Raw genomic sequence first — 17,049 nt, forward strand, 5'->3', positions numbered from 1 at the left:
AGCCTTTTCTGTTCCTGGGCATTGGTGTTTCTACACAAGGCCATGATGCAATCAGTCAGGATACTCCCAATCCTGCTGTGCATCTATAGAAGTAAGTCAAAGCTTTAGCTGACATGCCAAATCTAAACAAACTTTTAAGAAAGTTGAGGTGCTACCGTGATGCCACTTGTATGCTGATTCAGGGACTGAACCTTGTATATGTTAATACCAAAGAGTTTAAAGGCACTGACCCTCTCTAACTATGTTCCTTTAATGAGCACTGACTCATGGACCTCCAGCTTCTTCCTCCTTTAGTGAATGATCAGCTCTTCAGTTTTGCTGGCATTGGGTGAGAATTTTGGCACCAATCAACTAGATTTTCAATCTCCCTCCTATACTGGGATTTAAAGATTCAAAGTACATTTATTATCAGAAGGTGTATGCAGCATACTACCCTGAGATTTGTCTCACCACAGACAGTCATGAAACAAAGAAAATCCTGGAACCCCGTTCAAAGAAACACATCGAACCCTCAATGCACAGGGGGAAAAGAAGAACAACTTATGCAAACAGTAAAAAAATGAATGCAAAAACACAGAATATAAAACATCATATCACAAGCCATTGAAGCAGTCATGGAACGTACAATTTAATTCAGTTCAGTTCAGTTCAATTGAGTGCTGTGCCATTCATTGGCTGCAGACCACAAAGGCTGTCCACTTCAAATAACGCTGCACAAAATAGTAATAAAAATGGAGTAACCAGGAACATCATAACGTGAACAACAGAGTCCAAAGCGTAAACTGCAGCATTGTATGAGTGGGAGAGAGGGTCCAGCCACACCCAGGCACCTTCATGTGTGTGATCATCATTGGTCATAAATTAAGTGTAGTACTTATCACAGGGAAAACAGTGAGTGATTTTATTATGTGTTTTATTCATCTACAAGGCGTAGGAGTAGAATTAGGCCATTTGGCCTCTTGAATCTGCTCGCCAAATCGAATTATCAAAAATGGAACATGACTCACTGTGTTCAGGTGTGTTGGTGGAAGTTCCCTGACTACTAAGATTGTTTATTAAAATATAAAAATATATATAAAACTTTAACATTTGAGTGTTTTTTCTGTATACAAAACAAATACCTAGTATTGTTGTGCTGATCATCATTACTGCATAAAAGTGAAAATCTCTTGTATTATGCATTTGCTCAGTGAACGAATTTGCCCTTTCAAATTAAGTATTGGATTGTTTCTGTTGGTGCCACATACTGTAGACTAGAATATTTCTCCTGTGAATTCCTGGTTATGCTTGATCAGTTCAAGAAATGGAAGAAGGCAGCTTTTGCATTATAAATGCTTTGCACCAGGAATGCAGTCATGCATTGAATTTCTGGTTCAATTCCAAGCTCTGAAACAGCTAACAATAGCAACAAATATGTCTGTTTCTATGTGTTCATTCACACCAACATGATGCAAATCACAACCACATATAGTCTGGTTTAAGGGAGATTTTATATCTTGGGTCTTAAGCTAATTTATTTCATACCATTGAGCTAAATTGAATATTTCCTGATTTTAATCCATTTTGGGTGCACTTATAAGTGTATTATAAGCTTATTGTAACATATTTTTGGCACCCAGAAAGATGTTAATCTCCACTTTAAAAAGTTTTCAGGGTTGTTTTAGTGGTAGGGCCTGATTACAGTGCTATCCACCAATCTGCCACCTATCAGATCATGCTGTTGGAGTTGTGGATAAAGGTCAAACAAGGCTGGCCCTCCACATGCAGTCCGAAGTAGGGGAGGGTATGGGTAAATTGTAATTCCTGGTGATGTACCTTAACCAGCATGATTCAGCTTGTAAGACTATTAATCACAGGACAAAAGGAAAATGGGCCATTCAGCCCTTCGAATCATTTCCAGTATTTAGTAAGACCAAGACTGGAATGTACTTCTACTCCAAGCAACTTTGCCTAATAAAAGGATACTGATTATTTTCATATTAAGTCCTTCGAACAAAGTAGTTTCTCCATTACCAGCCCACCGAATCTTTGTTTTAAGCATACACTTAGATTCTTAATCAATCTTTTAAAATCATAATTTAATAATTCTAAATCTTGAAATCACTTTTGTGACTTTGTGTTATAATGCATCTGAGGACAGTAAATTCTTCCTGTAGTAACTAGAAAAAAATGTTTCCGGATGAAGGCTCCACACTGCCAAAACATTGTCTTCTACTGTTGCATGTGGCCAAGTGGTTATGGTGTTCGTCTAGTGGTCTGACGGTTTCTAGTTCGAGCCTCAGCTGTGGCAGCGTGTTTGTGTCCTGGAGCAAAGCACTTAACCACACATTGCTCTAGTGTCTGTGCAAGGAGTGGTGCCCCACGCAGACTTCTAAACTGCGCCTTGTAAGGCATGAAAATGCCTGACGCAGGCCTCTCATGGTCTGAGTCGACATTCCCTTCTCCCTCCAGCCCCTCCGCTCCCCTCCCTGTTGCAGTTACCCTGAGGTAAATTAATGCATCAGCCTTTATCGGATCTTAATTATTTACATTGTCTTGCAAAAGTATTCAGACATCACAACTATTTTCCACATTTTGCTGTCTTATTTTCTAAATTTAAAATATATTGAAGTAGGAATTTTTGAGCATAATCTACAAAACATTATGCTTCATGTCAAATCAAAAGAAAAATTCTGAAACCTGTCAACAATTTACTAAAAATTAAAAACCCGAATTGTGAGGTTGAAAGAGTATTTGTCCCCTTTTAAATTACAATGCTAACTTTCCTCAGGTGCAATATAATGTAATACCTTTCCAATTCACCCAATTTGTTGATGTAGAAAATTGGAGGATCACCTGTTTTCAATGAATTCATAAGAATAAACACCGCTTCTCTCTGTGAGGCCCAACAGTATGGTAGATTTTCAACAGACGATGTCAAAATGAAGACAAAAGAACATACAAGGCGGCAAATCAGGGAACTGGTAATAGAAAAGCACCAATCTGGGGAAGGATACAAGACCATCTCAAAGGCACCGAACATTCCTTGGAGCTCAATGCAGTCCACTGTGGAAAAAATGAAAAAATATGATACCACAGTCATACTACCTAGGTCAGGTTGCTCCTCTTAAACTTAATCACTGGAGAAGAATGATACTTGTAAGACAGGCTACTGTTATACCAACAGTCACTCTGAGTGAGCTGCTGAATTCAATGGCTGCAACTGGAGATGAAGTTCATGCCTCCACACTCTCTAAGGCTTTGCCAAAAAAGGGTATTTGTGGAAGAGTGGCAAGGAAGAAGCACTGACTTAAAGAAAAAAGCATGTCCATGCCCATACAGAACTGGCAAAGAATCACTTAGAAGATACTGTAAAGATGTGGAAGAAGGTCTTGTGGTCGGATGAGACTAAAGTGGAATATTTTGGCCTCAACACCAAGTGGTACGTGTGGCATAAATCTAATACTGTGCATCAGCTTGTAACACCATCCCCACTGTAAGTATAGTGGAGTACTATGGGGATGCTTTTCAGCAGCGGGGACTAGAAAGATGGTCAGGATAGATGGGAAGATGAATGCTGCTAAATACAGAGAGATCTTGGATAAAAGCCTGCTAGTCTCTGCCAAAAAGCTTAAACTGGGGGCGAAGCTTGTCTTTTAGCAAGACAACAACCCAAAACACACTGCCAGAACAACCATGGAGTGGCTTCAAATGAAGAAAATTGATGCCGTTGAGTGGCAGAGAACCCTAACATTAATCAGATTGAACGTCTCTGTCAAGAGCTCAAGATTTCTGTCCACTGCTGCTCCCCAAATAACCTAGTGCAACTTGAGCAATTCTGCAAGAAGGAGTGGGAAAATCTAGCTCCATCACATTGTGCAAAGCTAACAGAAACTTATCCAAAAAGTCCACTGGCTATAATAGCTGTGAGATGTGGTTCAACTAAGTACCGAGCAAAGGGGGTTGAAGACTTTAAGACTGCTGACATTTCAGCTTCTGAATGTTTAGTTTTTCATGCTTTACAATTTTCTCTGTTTTCATTGGGCTCTACAATGAAAAAATGAAGCATGTGATTCACTGATGAAAATTCTCAGTTAAATTGAACAAAATCCCTGGTTTATGTGAATACTCATTTATGTGAACAAGGGGTTGGGAGCTGAATACTTCTACGAAGCACTGAATGGTCTTTCTCCCATGTTTTTTGCTGTTCCATTATTCAAAATTCAAAGGTTTCAAAAGTACATTTAATGTCAGAGAAATGTACACAATATACATCCTGAAATTCTTTTTCTTCGCAGACATGCATGAAAACAGAGGAGTGCCCCAAAGAATGTATGACAATTAAATGTTAGAACCCCAAAGCCCCTCCCAGCTCCCACCACCCACACATAAGCAGCAGCAAAGCGATGATCCCCCCTCCCCCACCAGCAAAATAAAGCATCGGCTCCCCCACTGAGCACTCAGCTGTGTAGCACAGCATCAATAAAGACACAGACTTGCAGTTCCCCAAAGACTATTCATTCACCCGGTAATTCGACATACCACAGGCTCTCTCTCTCCCTAATAAGGGGAAAAGGGATGACCCCATTTCACAGTGAGATGGAAGACATAACAAACAACTCAGTGATTTACATGTTAAAAGTCTGTTGTATTGCTTCTTCCGAGTTCTGTGCTCAAAGAACTCGGGTCCCTGAGCACACAGCCAGCAGCCAGCAAGCTGCTTTCGATCTTCCGTCTCCCACGACAAACCAATTTCCTGCAGGGGCACCGACCTTAAGTCCGCCCGCCTCCAGAGCCACAAAACCCCGGAACCCTGAAGGCGCGCTAGTCTTCTAGGCCACGTCCTAGGTATATTGAATAGCGGCCAGCCGTGAGACCCTGAGAGTGGGTCCCATTCCCACAAAGAACCAAAGTCAGCATGTGACTCCAGGTCAGGGTCTTCAAAAAAACACTGAAAGGGGAAAATAGAGATATTAAAGATAGAAATGGAGTTGTTCCTGAAGATGCAAGTAAAGGAGTCGCCGTTAGGTGCAATCATTCTCTTAAGCTCCACCCTTTCAAAGTAAATTTTTGTTATCAAAGTACATATGTCACCATATACTAGTCTGAAATTAATTTTTTTACAGGTATTCACAGTAGAAAAAATAAATACATTTCAATCAATAAAAAACTGCACACCAAGATTAACAAACACCAAATGTGGAAAAGAAGATGAACTGTCCAAATACAAAAAATATATATTCCTCTTACTTATCATTTTTTGAATCCAAAATGAATATTTAAGGGGAGTAACAAAAACCGGTTAGCTGGGACTTCACGAAACTACTTTTCCACAAAATAACTGTACTGCTTTACAATTTAATTCCTATTGGTGATTGTAAAGGAATAATTAAAAAATTACTTTATTTATCAGTATGTTAAATTAGTTTTGTGTTATTGTTATATCAGAAGACAGCAAAATCCCTGTTAACTTACTTTATGTCTTGTGTTCCTTGTTGCAATTGCTGTACCTGGTTGTCAGTATGATATAAAAGGGAGACAGTTTGGGGTTTATGTTGCCATTATGCATATTTTCAGCTCCATTAGCCAGAATTCACAGTCTGGTAAAGTAAAAGATGAGGTGGAAGTGTCCTGCCTCTGAGGGTTGGTGCAAATATATGGTTTAAAAGCCCAGAATCAGACTCACAGTGTAATATTCACACAATGTAAATCTTCCCATCAGTTACCACTGTCACTAGTCTGATAACCTCTCCTTCCCAGCAGAGTAGAACTGGTGGAAAGCTGTAAAGTTCTCTGGAATAGCAAAGGCTGTGAAAATGTGGGAAGTTGTTGATGTCACATTCATTAAGTCTGTGCTATAAAATATCCTCTTGCTGTCAACACCTACGCGCATATCCTCTGTTATCTTTAATTGCATAAAAATATCAGGAGAACTCATGATTGCTTTTGTGTTCTGTCTTTTTTTTTAGCCTTTTGTGCCCTCAGATGTTTGGTGTTTTGTCCAAGCTTTCATGCTCCAAATTTGGGTAGCTGACATCATTGTCGTTCTCTAAAATAATGGCAATTCACAGAAAATATCTGCACACTTCTCATTAAAGAACTGCATTCCCAAGTGTTAACAAGCCTGTTCTCATATAGTAACATACCAAATGCTGGAGACACTCAGCAGCTTAAGCAGCAATCTATGGAAGGAAATAAACAATCGATGTTTCAGATCGACACCATTCATCAGGACTGGAAAGGAAGGGGGAAGAAGTCAGAATGAGAAAGTGGAGGGAAGGAAAGAAATATAAGTTAGCAGGTAATAAGTTTGAGGTAAGGTGGGTGGGTGGGTGAAGCAAGAAGCCAAGAGGTCACAGTTAAAAAGTCCGAAGATGGAATCAGATAGGAGAGGAGAGTGGACCATGGAAGAAGGGGAAGGAGGAGGGAAACCAGAGGGAGGTGATGGGCAGGTGAAACGAAGAGTGAAAGGGGAACTAGAATGGGAAATGGGATAAAAAGAGGAGGAGGGAGGGATAAATTATTGAATGTTAATGAAATTGCTTCACCTAGTAGGATTGTTTGGGGTTGTGAGTGGCGCTGCAGTTGTAAGCGATGGGGCAAGTGTAGCACTTGTCATGACAGCAGGGATGTGCAGGGAGGAACGTGTGAACCAGGGAGTCACATAGAGAGTGACCTCAACGGAAAGCAGGGGGTTGCGGGACAGAAAGATGTGTTTAGTGGTAGGAGATGGCAGTTTTTACAGTGAATGATCTGCTCGATCTGAAGGCTCATGGGGTGGTAGGCAAGTACAAGGGAAACCTAACTCTGTTATGATTGCGAGAGGGTGAAGTGAGGGCAGATATCTAGGGAAATGGAGGAGATTCCAGTGAGGCAGCATCGATGGTGGCGGCAGGGAAACCCCATTCATTGAAACAAAGACATATCAGATGTTCCAGAAAGAAAATCCTCATCTGAGAACAGATGAGATAGAGGAAATGAGAGAATGAAATAGCATTTTTACAAATGATAGGGTGAGAAGAAATATAATCAAGTCTCCTATAGAGTCAACCCTGCAGAAACTGTTGTTGTAAATAATACCTAAATTAATTAGGAAAATAATGAATAATTAAAAACATACTTAAATGATGCATAACAGGAAATATTTTCAGTTACTGACAGACATAGCAACAGACTCATAATAATTAAATGTTATTTCATGAACTGAATAGTTAGTAAATTCCTGATGTTGTTAGTTACCCTGTTGATTATGCTTTGGCTACAGTTACTGAACTTGATAAATAAAAAACATTGGAATGTTGCCTTAATTTTGAGCTTTTCAGTTTTCATGAAATCTTTGGTTATTGTCAGATGTAATGGATAACCTGTAGAATCGGGACCATGTTACAATGACATTACTTTTGCTCTCAATAATTTATTGAAAAGTTTTTTGGCACATTTTTTAATAATGCTAAAACTAGGTAGACATCAATATTTCCTTTTCAACAGTACTCTGAATTTGGGTAATTGAAAATACGTTTAGAAACGTCATCTATAAAAATGCATTTATTTGTTTATATTGTAGAGTAGTCAGTTTCAAAAGAGAATTAAAATCAGTTAAAAGTTGTCCGTTGAAGTCCTAGTATCTAGTAAGGATGAAGCTTAAGGTCCGAGACATGAGTGCAATTGGTTTAAGTTCGTCATGATTAATTTGATCCAGAAGCATGGTCACAGATCTTAAAATAACATGTACTTTTAGAACATATAATTTGCTTTGTGCATGAAATACCATCTTCATATATGTGGAGTTGTCTGATTGCAAGTCAATTTTGCTAAAAATGTCAGAGTAGGACCCAAGCCTGTGTGTTTTTGTTGATTGAATTAAACCATATTGATCTAGCTGTATTGGAACTAAATTCATCCGTTAGATCCCTGATCTCAACAGGATAAACAGTTCAATAATGTTATAATACTCTCTGATTTGAATCGCAACTTTCATCTTGATACTGTCTTCTGTTGTGTGGAAATGCTGCTGGAGTGAGAGAGTTCAGATTCACCTTCTTCAAAGCTGAAGGGTTTTTGACCTGAAGCACTAATCTTGTTTCTCACCCCATAGATGCTGCCTGAACCTGAATGTGTCTGGCATTATTTTGTTTTCAAAACTTTGGTAGGCAGTAAGTTGCATTTTTGGTTCAATTAACAACAATTGGAGTGTTAGAACTGTTGAGGCTGGTGAGATTTGCAACTGCTGTCATGCAATTGTATTTGCAGAACAGAAAAAATGCATCAGATGTTAAAGGTACATCTTGGTATCCGCCTGCGGTTGCCAGCTATTTTCACTCCTTGCTTGAACCTCTCGCATTGAAAGGGAAAGGAGAAGACAAAGAAGGAACGGATGACAGAGGCTACGATGGAAAGATAATATTACTCAGACAATGTGTACAACCTTAGGGGATCTTAGAGAGGCAGTTTCCAACGAGAAGGCTTGGTGCGCAGGTGCTCCTGAGGCCACAAAGAGTCGGACTCAACGACTGAACAACAGCAAATTCAGACACTAACAGTTAAAGATAGAGTAAATAATTACTAAAAATAGTTTATTTTTTAAAATCATAATTAACCAAAAACACAGAAAATTGCAACCAATAAGCTAAATAGAAGTTACTAAAACAAATGGAACTTGACCACTTTATTTTCTTTTCCATAGCCCTGCTGAAACCTCTGTAATGAATTGGCCAATAGATCTTGCAACATGTCTAACGTTATGCAGGATCTGAGAGCTGATGCTCCAATGTGAATGCTAAGCAATCTTGATGCTATCAAGCTCTGCCACTGGGCTTCTTGAGGAGTCCAGCAATGAAGTATTGTGAAAGATGTCCCTGCCTAAACTATAAAGCAAGTTAGTGTCTTCTGCCTTTGACCATGCATGTGGAAATCACAATTTCGCTAGCGTTTACTGGCAAGATCCAATTGTAAAATGCAATTCACAAGTATTTGTTTGGAGGTGATTGTGTGCAGTGTACGTTAAACTTCAACTTTCACAAACTCGCCTTCAGTACGTCCTCTATGTCCCGCCTTCTGCCACCCTACTCTTTTCTTTTTGGATTATCCTAATTTAAGAACCTGACTCAAACAAGAGAAAATTTGCAGATGCTGAAAATCCAAGCAACACACACAAAATGCTAGAGGAACTTAGCAAGCCAGGCAGCATCTATGGAAAAGGGTACAGTCGATGCTTTGGGCCGAGACCCTTCAGCAGGACTCCTCCAGTATTTTGTGTGTGTTGTGAAGAACCTGACTACTTGCTTCAAGGTATAACATATTTTTGTTAAGGATGTGGAGCTACAAGGAGTCAATGATGCAGAGTTATTAAACAAAAGGGTGAATGGCTTGTTCTTCTATTTCACTGAGTGGCTGTTCTGTGCTAGCTTGTGTTACAGGTACATCTGTGATTTCATTATAAAAGGCAGCATGCATAAAAGAGAAATCATCATGAACCTTCACTAAATACTGTTTTGATTTCTGTGAGAGTATTATCTTCAATTCTGTTTATTACATTATCAGGAAAAATATTAGAGAACCCAGAAAATATTTATGGGACGGATTCCTGGCTAAGGGACTACAGTCACTAGGACAGATGATAAAGACTGGGGATACACTCAGTGGAGAAGACTGGTGATTTGACAGATGTATGTATATTAAAGGAACAGTCTACATAAAATGGATTGTAGGAAGTTGTTCACTTTGATGTTGAGAAGTAAAGGTCATAGTTATAAAATAAAGTGAAGAGAATTAAGAATGAATTAGGAAAGTAGTTTTACATTGGTTGAAACCTGCATTACATGACGAAAACCAATTCCCTCCAGGATCAATGAAGTATGACTATGACTACGACTATTTCCTGGAGATGTGGAGGCAGGTGCTATTATGGCCTTCAAATGGCAATTGGGTAAATGTATAGTATAAACTAAGTTGCAAGAAATGATTGAGGTATGAAATGAGTGAATTGCTCTGGTAGTGTGTTTTGAGGGCATAATCTGCTTCTTTGCTATAACTGTGTGTCATCGTCTAACTAAAAGGGAGCTTACAGGCTGGTTACTATCCATCTCCCCTCTATTCATGGTCACTGATCATATTGTCTTTGAAATGGCAGTCAGAAGCATGGAAGACAGAAACAGGTGAATTGATTATGGGGAGCAGGGACATGGCAGACCAATTGAATAATTACTTTGGTTCTGTCTTCACTAAGGAGGACATAAATAATCTTCTGGAAATAGTAGGGGACAGAGGGTCCAGTGAGATGGAGGAACTGAGGGAAATACATGTAGGTAGGGAAGTGGTGTTAGGTAAATTGAAGGGTTTAAAGGCAGATAAATCCCCAGGGCCAGATGGTCTGCATCCCAGAGTGCTTAAGGAAGTAGCCCAAGAAATAGTGGATGCATTAGTGATAATTTTTCAAAACTCTTTAGATTCTGGACTAGTTCCTGAGGATTGGAGGGTGGCTAATGTAACCCCACTTTTTAAAAAAGGAGGGAGAGGGAAACCGGGGAATTATAGACCGGTTAGCCTAACATCGGTGGTGGGGAAATTGCTAGAGTCAGTTATCAAAGATGTGATAACAGCACATTTGGAAAGCGGTGAAATGATCGGACAAAGTCAGCATGGATTTGTGAAAGGAAAATCATGTCTGACGAATCTCATAGAATTTTCTGAGGATGTAACTAGTAGAGTGGATAGGGGAGAACCAGTGGATGTGGTATATTTGGATTTTCAAAAGGCTTTTGACAAGATCCCACACAGGAGATTAGTGTGCAAACTTAAAGCACATGGTATTGGGGGTAAGGTATTGATGTGGATAGAAAGTTGGTTGGCAGACAGGAAGCAAAGAGTGGAAATAAACGGGACCTTTTCAGAATGGCAGGCAGTGACTAGTGGGGTACCGCAAGGCTCAGTGCTGGGACCCCAGTTGTTTACAATATATATTAATGACTTGGATGAGGGAATCAAATGCAGCATCTCCAAGTTTGCGGATGACACGAAGCTGGGCAGCAGTGTTAGCTGTGAGGAGGATGCTAAGAGGATGCAGGGTGATTTGGATAAGTTAGGTGAGTGGGAAAATTCATGGCAGATGCAATTTAATGTGGATAAATGTGAGGTTATCCACTTTGGTGGCAAGAACAGGAAAACAGATTATTATCTGAATGGTGGCCGATTAGGAAAAGGGGAGGTGCAACGAGACCTGGGTGTTATTATACACCAGTCATTGAAAGTGGGCATGCAGGTACAGCAGGTGGTGAAAAAGGCAAATGGTATGCTGGCATTTATAGCAAGAGGATTCGAGTACAGGAGCAGGGAGGTACTACTGCAGTTGTACAAGGCCTTGGTGATACCACACCTGGAGTATTGTGTGCAGTTTTGGTCCCCTAATCTGAGGAAGGACAACCTTGCCACAGAGGGAGTACAAAGAAGGTTCACCAGATTGATTCCTGGGACGGCAGGACTTTCATATGATGAAAGACTGGATGAGCTAGGCTTATACTCATTGGAATTTAGAAGATTGAGGAGGGATCTTATTGAAACGTATAAAATCCTAAAGGGATTGGACAGGCTAGATGCAGGAAGATTGTTCCCGATGTTGGGGAAGTCCAGTACGAGGGGTCACAGTTTGAGGATAAAGGGGAAGCCTTTTAGGACCGAGATTAGGAAAAACTTCTTCACACAGAGAGTGGTGAATCTGTGGAATTCTCTGCCACAGGAAACAGTTGAGGCCAGTTCATTGGCTATATTTAAGAGGGAGTTAGATATGGCCCTATTGGCTAAAGGGCTCAGGGGGTATGGAGGGAAGGCTGGTACAGGGATCAGAGTTGGATGATCAGCCATGATCATACTGAATGGCGGTGCAGGCTCGAAGGGCCAAATGGCCTACTCCTGCACCTATTTTCTATGTTTCTATGTTTAACAACCCCAGGTTAAAGGGGGCAATTATTGCACATTTTGAGACATATACATCCGAATACGTCAACATTGCTAAATTTAGTGCAGACTGAAGATTAAATTTGAAATCTTATTTGTCTCTGGCGGGTATTCTTGAAGCTTCATAAGTTTCTTCACTGCTCACTATCAAATCTTTCAGCCAAATGTGAAGGGTGCTTTCTATGTCCTTAGTCATGTCTCAAAGAAGTGTACATTCATATAGTGGAGATTATTGCCAATTTGTCTGCAACAAGGCATCTAAACAGCAGGGATCAAATGGCTGGTATGTGTGAATTGGTAAAGAAAACTTGAATTTATTAAGGGTAATTTATATCCACTTAAGACTATAGAACAAGCATGGAACTCCTGGCTTTCTGTTTTATCCAACAAAAGATGCGCATAACTTTGAACTGGCAATCTCATCCAAAGAAAATTCAGTCCTGATGAAGGGTCTCAGCCTGGAATGTTGACCATTTATTCCCCTGCATAGATGCTGGCTAGCCTGCTGTGTTCATCCAGCATTTTGTGTGTGTTGCTCAAGATTGCCAGCATCTTCAGAATCACTTGTGTCAAAGAAAGTCCACACTTGGTTTACTAATTGGCTTGGGGGAGGAAATGTAATTTGATCTATATGTGACTCCAGAGCCACCAGTGCAGCTGACTCATTCTTTCCTCATCATAGGGATGTAGAATTCACCGGTCCTGTCCTGTCCATATTCTGTGAAGAAATCGAAAAAGTGCTTCACTCCCTCAGTAATATTACAAATTATGAAAAGCAAAATGTAGGTTTGTTTTCTATTTCAACAGAATTATTTCTGAAAACATTGCATTTTATTGTGAGATAGAACCAATAATTGCCATTTTTGACATTCTCATGGTTCTTAATTAGCAATGTTACTATTTATGGCACAATACCACTGCCTACACTTACTTCTTTTCTGGTTTTGGGTCTGCTATTGGTGGAAATTCTTTTCCAGTCTTGCTGAGGGATGGATTTCTGGCCAGATTCAGAAACACTGCTGTTCCCTTACTGATGGCAGGTCTTCAAGCCAAAGTAACTTTTGGAGTTGCAGTCATCCATTGCAGCTGACTATACTGTTTATTCTCTCTCAAAAGAAACAGAGTCTTATACTGTATGTTCAAACCAATTTTCCTTTAGTCACATCATTCCCACTGACTAAAATACCGGCCTTCATATTTCTTCACTGTTAGTTGCCTCTGTTTGGGAATGGCATAAGTTCTTACAGTCAATGGTCTGTCTTCATGTTCAGTCAAGTAGAAAAATGAATTGCATGAATCATTATAACTTGATTATCATGATTGACTTCACTTCCTCCTTCAGTGCATATTTATCTTGCCTAAAAGTGAAGTTTCTGAAAATTAAGATGCAAAGTAGCAATTGCACTTTCCATGCTGAATGAATGATTAGTTTTTTTTCTTCTTTCTTTTTCTTCAGATTCCACAGATCAGTTATGCCTCCACTGCACCCGAGTTGAGTGATAACAGCAGCTATGCCTTCTTCTCACGCGTTGTTCCTCCGGACTCCTACCAGACTCAGGCCATGGTGGACATAGTGAAAGCTATGGGGTGGAATTATGTGTCTACTTTAGCTTCAGAAGGGAGCTACGGGGAGAGTGGAGTGGAGGCGTTTGTGCAGGTCTCCAGGGAAGCTGGTAAGAGCAATGCAAGTGCAGTTCAGCGCATAATACTAATTCATCCGTGGAGCACCAATCTAATTTCATTAAATGTTGCTTATGGTTACGGAGTGCCGCTCAATCTTAATCAAATTTCTGTGCCTTTTGTCACTTTAGTTCACATAATAGCACAAAGCTGAACTGAGTGGTGGTGTAAAATGGGTACAGAAAAGTGAATGCTTACATTATCAAACTATTGAATTCCTCAATAGCTATTCACATGAAACTCTAACTCTAACCCACTGAACAGGAACAGACGGACTCAACTGCAAAGCTGCCTTTTAGACCCAACTCAATACCCCTGTCACTTGAAGTAATCCAATCTCAGTGGAGCACAAGATTTTGATTGAGCGAAGGGTTGGTTAGAATTGTGTCTGAAGTTAGGGAGTAGTATGGAGATGAGTATGTAGGTGGTGCCTGGTTTAATTCCTGTCCATTTACTTTGCACTGAACACACAGCTACATATGCACCGGGGGCAATATCTGTATCCCCACACCATGGTCTAGTGGTAGGTTTTGTCCATTTATCAAAACCCCAGTCCAGCCATTACCCTGTCACAACTTGTCTGTACTGGTTGGCAGAGTGTCTCTGAGATTCAACATCGTTAGCATTTCAGGTTGATAATTACATTCAGCAGAACACTTCTCTTGAATCTGGTTTGTGAGCTGAGTATTGGTGTTGTGTTTTATTCAGACAACAATGCATGATAATTTTGGAAAGTGCAATTTCTCCTCTGATCTCAGTCCACTAGCAATAGATATTAGGTTCATGGCTATCCTCAGAGGTGTCTTGGGGTTAAGCATCTTGCTGTGTATGTCATGTGTGAAGATAATGGAGCAGAAGAAGAGGACAAACAGTTGGCAAGCTCCTATTAGAGGAGTATGCCAGGCTCAGATCTGGAGATTTATTCAATGACTGCTGAGGAAAACGTGACAGGTGACTGTCAACGCTTGGATATGACAGTGAGGTAATGGGTGTAATGGTAACCTAGTGGTGAGCACATTGCTTTACAGCACTTGTGACCTGGGTTTGATTCCTGCTGTGTCTGTAAGGAATTTGTATGATCTGCCTGCCTTAGTTTCCTCTGGGTACTCCAGTTTCCTCATACAATCCAAAGATGTACCACTAGGGTTAGTAAGTCTTGGACATGCTATGTTGGCGTTGGAAGCGTCGTGACATTTGTGGGCTGCCCAGCACAATCCTCACCGATTTGATTTGATGCAAACAATACATTTCATTGTATGTTTTGATATGTACAAATGATAAACAGAGATAATATTTAATCTAACAAATCTCTAGCAGAAGATGGTCAGAAAATATTGAAAATACCTTGGAGAGCAGAGCATGACTGCAGAGTAAAATAGTGACAATCAAAATTCTGGTAGAAGTGTGTTAAATTCAGAACACAATGCTGCCAGTGGTGGGGCTAGTGAAAGGCAATATTAAGGAATAAAGATGCACATTAGTTCAGACCTTGCTCAGAAATTCCTAGGAGTCAGAAGGCTCGGGATGTGTTTCCAATCACAAGACTCAGTGCAATAAGATAGATTCTAGAAATAATTTATTTTGAGAGATTATACACAGATAGACCAAAATAATGCTTCTCCACTTCTTTTCAGGAGTGTAGTTATTTTCCCATGAGATTAATTATTGCCATTGTGATTAGGGCAAATAATCTATTGCCATCAACAATTTGATGCTCAGGATTTTGCCTGTGCCTCTTGAGAGTTTTTACACGACAATGCAACACTGAAGCAGCAATCAACACTATTTGTTACAGTAATTCGCAACAAGCCAATTTTGCCCCAGTCTTGTCAAATCAGAAGCATTTGTTATAAAATTTAAAACTCTTTGAAAAGCATTGTATCACCTTAAGTAACTATAATTAACTAGGAGAATTGAGTGTGTTTAGATCAAGCTGGAAGTGATGAGTGATCCTTCTAGTGTCTACTTCTTGAATCAATTTTGCTATTTCATTAACTTAGATATGAAATGTACCTGTCATCCGTAATACAACATTCCATATTGATCCTCAAATCTGCTCTTTAATCAGTATGATATTTACAATGAGTTTACTTCACTTAATGATCTATTTAATAGAGACACACTTTGAAAGGAATTTGTATTTGAAGAAATATTTGAAACTCAGCTCTTCACTTTCATTTTTGCATAACAAGGAAAAAGAATGATTCCTTCTATCTAGTAATTATATTCACAGTAAATGACAGTTGGAAAAAATTGGTCAGCTAATTAATTTACATGACATTGCTGATGTTGTTGAAGGACTTAAGTTATGAATAGAGACTACAATATTTTCCCAAGACTAGAATGTTTTAAGAGGAGATATGATATTGAAGTTCAACATTTTTAAGAAAGAAATGTTAGAAGCACGACTAAGGAAATTGGCAGACACAGCAAATAACGAGGTGAAGAAAGCTATTTGCTGGCACAACTCGAATCTATGTGTAAAACGTGGCCTGAAAATGTAGTGGAGCAGCTTCAAATTCAAGAAGGGAAATTGGGTAAGTGCTTGAAGCAGGCAGGAAAAATTAATGGGTCTTGGGATTAGAACCAGGAAATGTGAATAAATGGATAACTCTTTCAATGAACCAGGTCAATGATAATGAACTTGTGCGAATAAGTGATTGATTCCCTTGAATTTCTGCATGGATGAGTGAAATAAATTAACTTATCCCACGACCGAAGATGCCAGGAATTCCCAGCAAGCTGGGTGGCATCAGTGGAGAGAAAAAACAGTTTATGTTTCAGGTTGGTGACGTTTGACTAAACCTAGCTGGAGGTAAAAATTCAACGCTGTAAATGAGGAAAGCAATGTCTTCCTTCGCATCTATTCTCATTTATCTTCTTTTATTTGCATCCCTGAAAAGGTAAACTGAAACTTAAGAAACCTTCACATCCTCTCTCAGCCACCCTAGGTCAAGCTACTTTTATTGCCATATGCACAAGTACAATGAGGTACAGTTACAAAGTTACTGTTACTTGCTTTCAGCAGCATCACAGGCACACAGATTCTGATGACACAAAGAATATAAATTATATATTAATTGTAGAAAAGTTTGTGGGGGGGCGGTGTGGTGGAAAGACTGCAAACCAAGACATGTGCAAAACCACTTACGCTCGTCAGTCTCTCGTGATCTTCACCTTAGCACAGGTATGTCCTTTGCTCTCTCCACTTTTTCCCTTTCTCTAAAATTTGAAGTGTTATTTCTTCCTAATTCTAATGAAAGATCATTGACCTGAAACATTGACTCTGTTTCTCTTTCCACAGATGCTGCCCGACTTGCTGAATATTTCTTGCTCTTTCTGTTTATATTTCAGATATTCTGAATCTGCAGATTTTTTGCTTTTTCCATAACTTATTCCAAATGGAATGATCTATTAAGGTACTCCTGCATGGTTTTGTAT

The 17,049-nt window shown here is 39.6% G+C and overlaps 1 protein-coding gene across 1 annotated transcript in view; it reads left to right on the forward strand.

Annotated features, from left to right (window-relative positions):
• The window catches only part of LOC140211126 (metabotropic glutamate receptor 7-like), a 786,692-nt gene that overhangs the window by 228,806 nt on the left and 540,837 nt on the right, over positions 1-17,049 (forward strand). The window contains exon 2 of the mRNA XM_072280621.1: positions 13,385-13,601. Within this exon, the coding sequence (XP_072136722.1) occupies positions 13,385-13,601 (217 nt within the window). The remainder of the gene's footprint in view (positions 1-13,384; positions 13,602-17,049) is intronic.

This window comes from Mobula birostris, chromosome 16 (genome assembly GCF_030028105.1).
Source record: "Mobula birostris isolate sMobBir1 chromosome 16, sMobBir1.hap1, whole genome shotgun sequence".
Lineage (NCBI taxonomy): Eukaryota > Metazoa > Chordata > Chondrichthyes > Myliobatiformes > Myliobatidae > Mobula > Mobula birostris.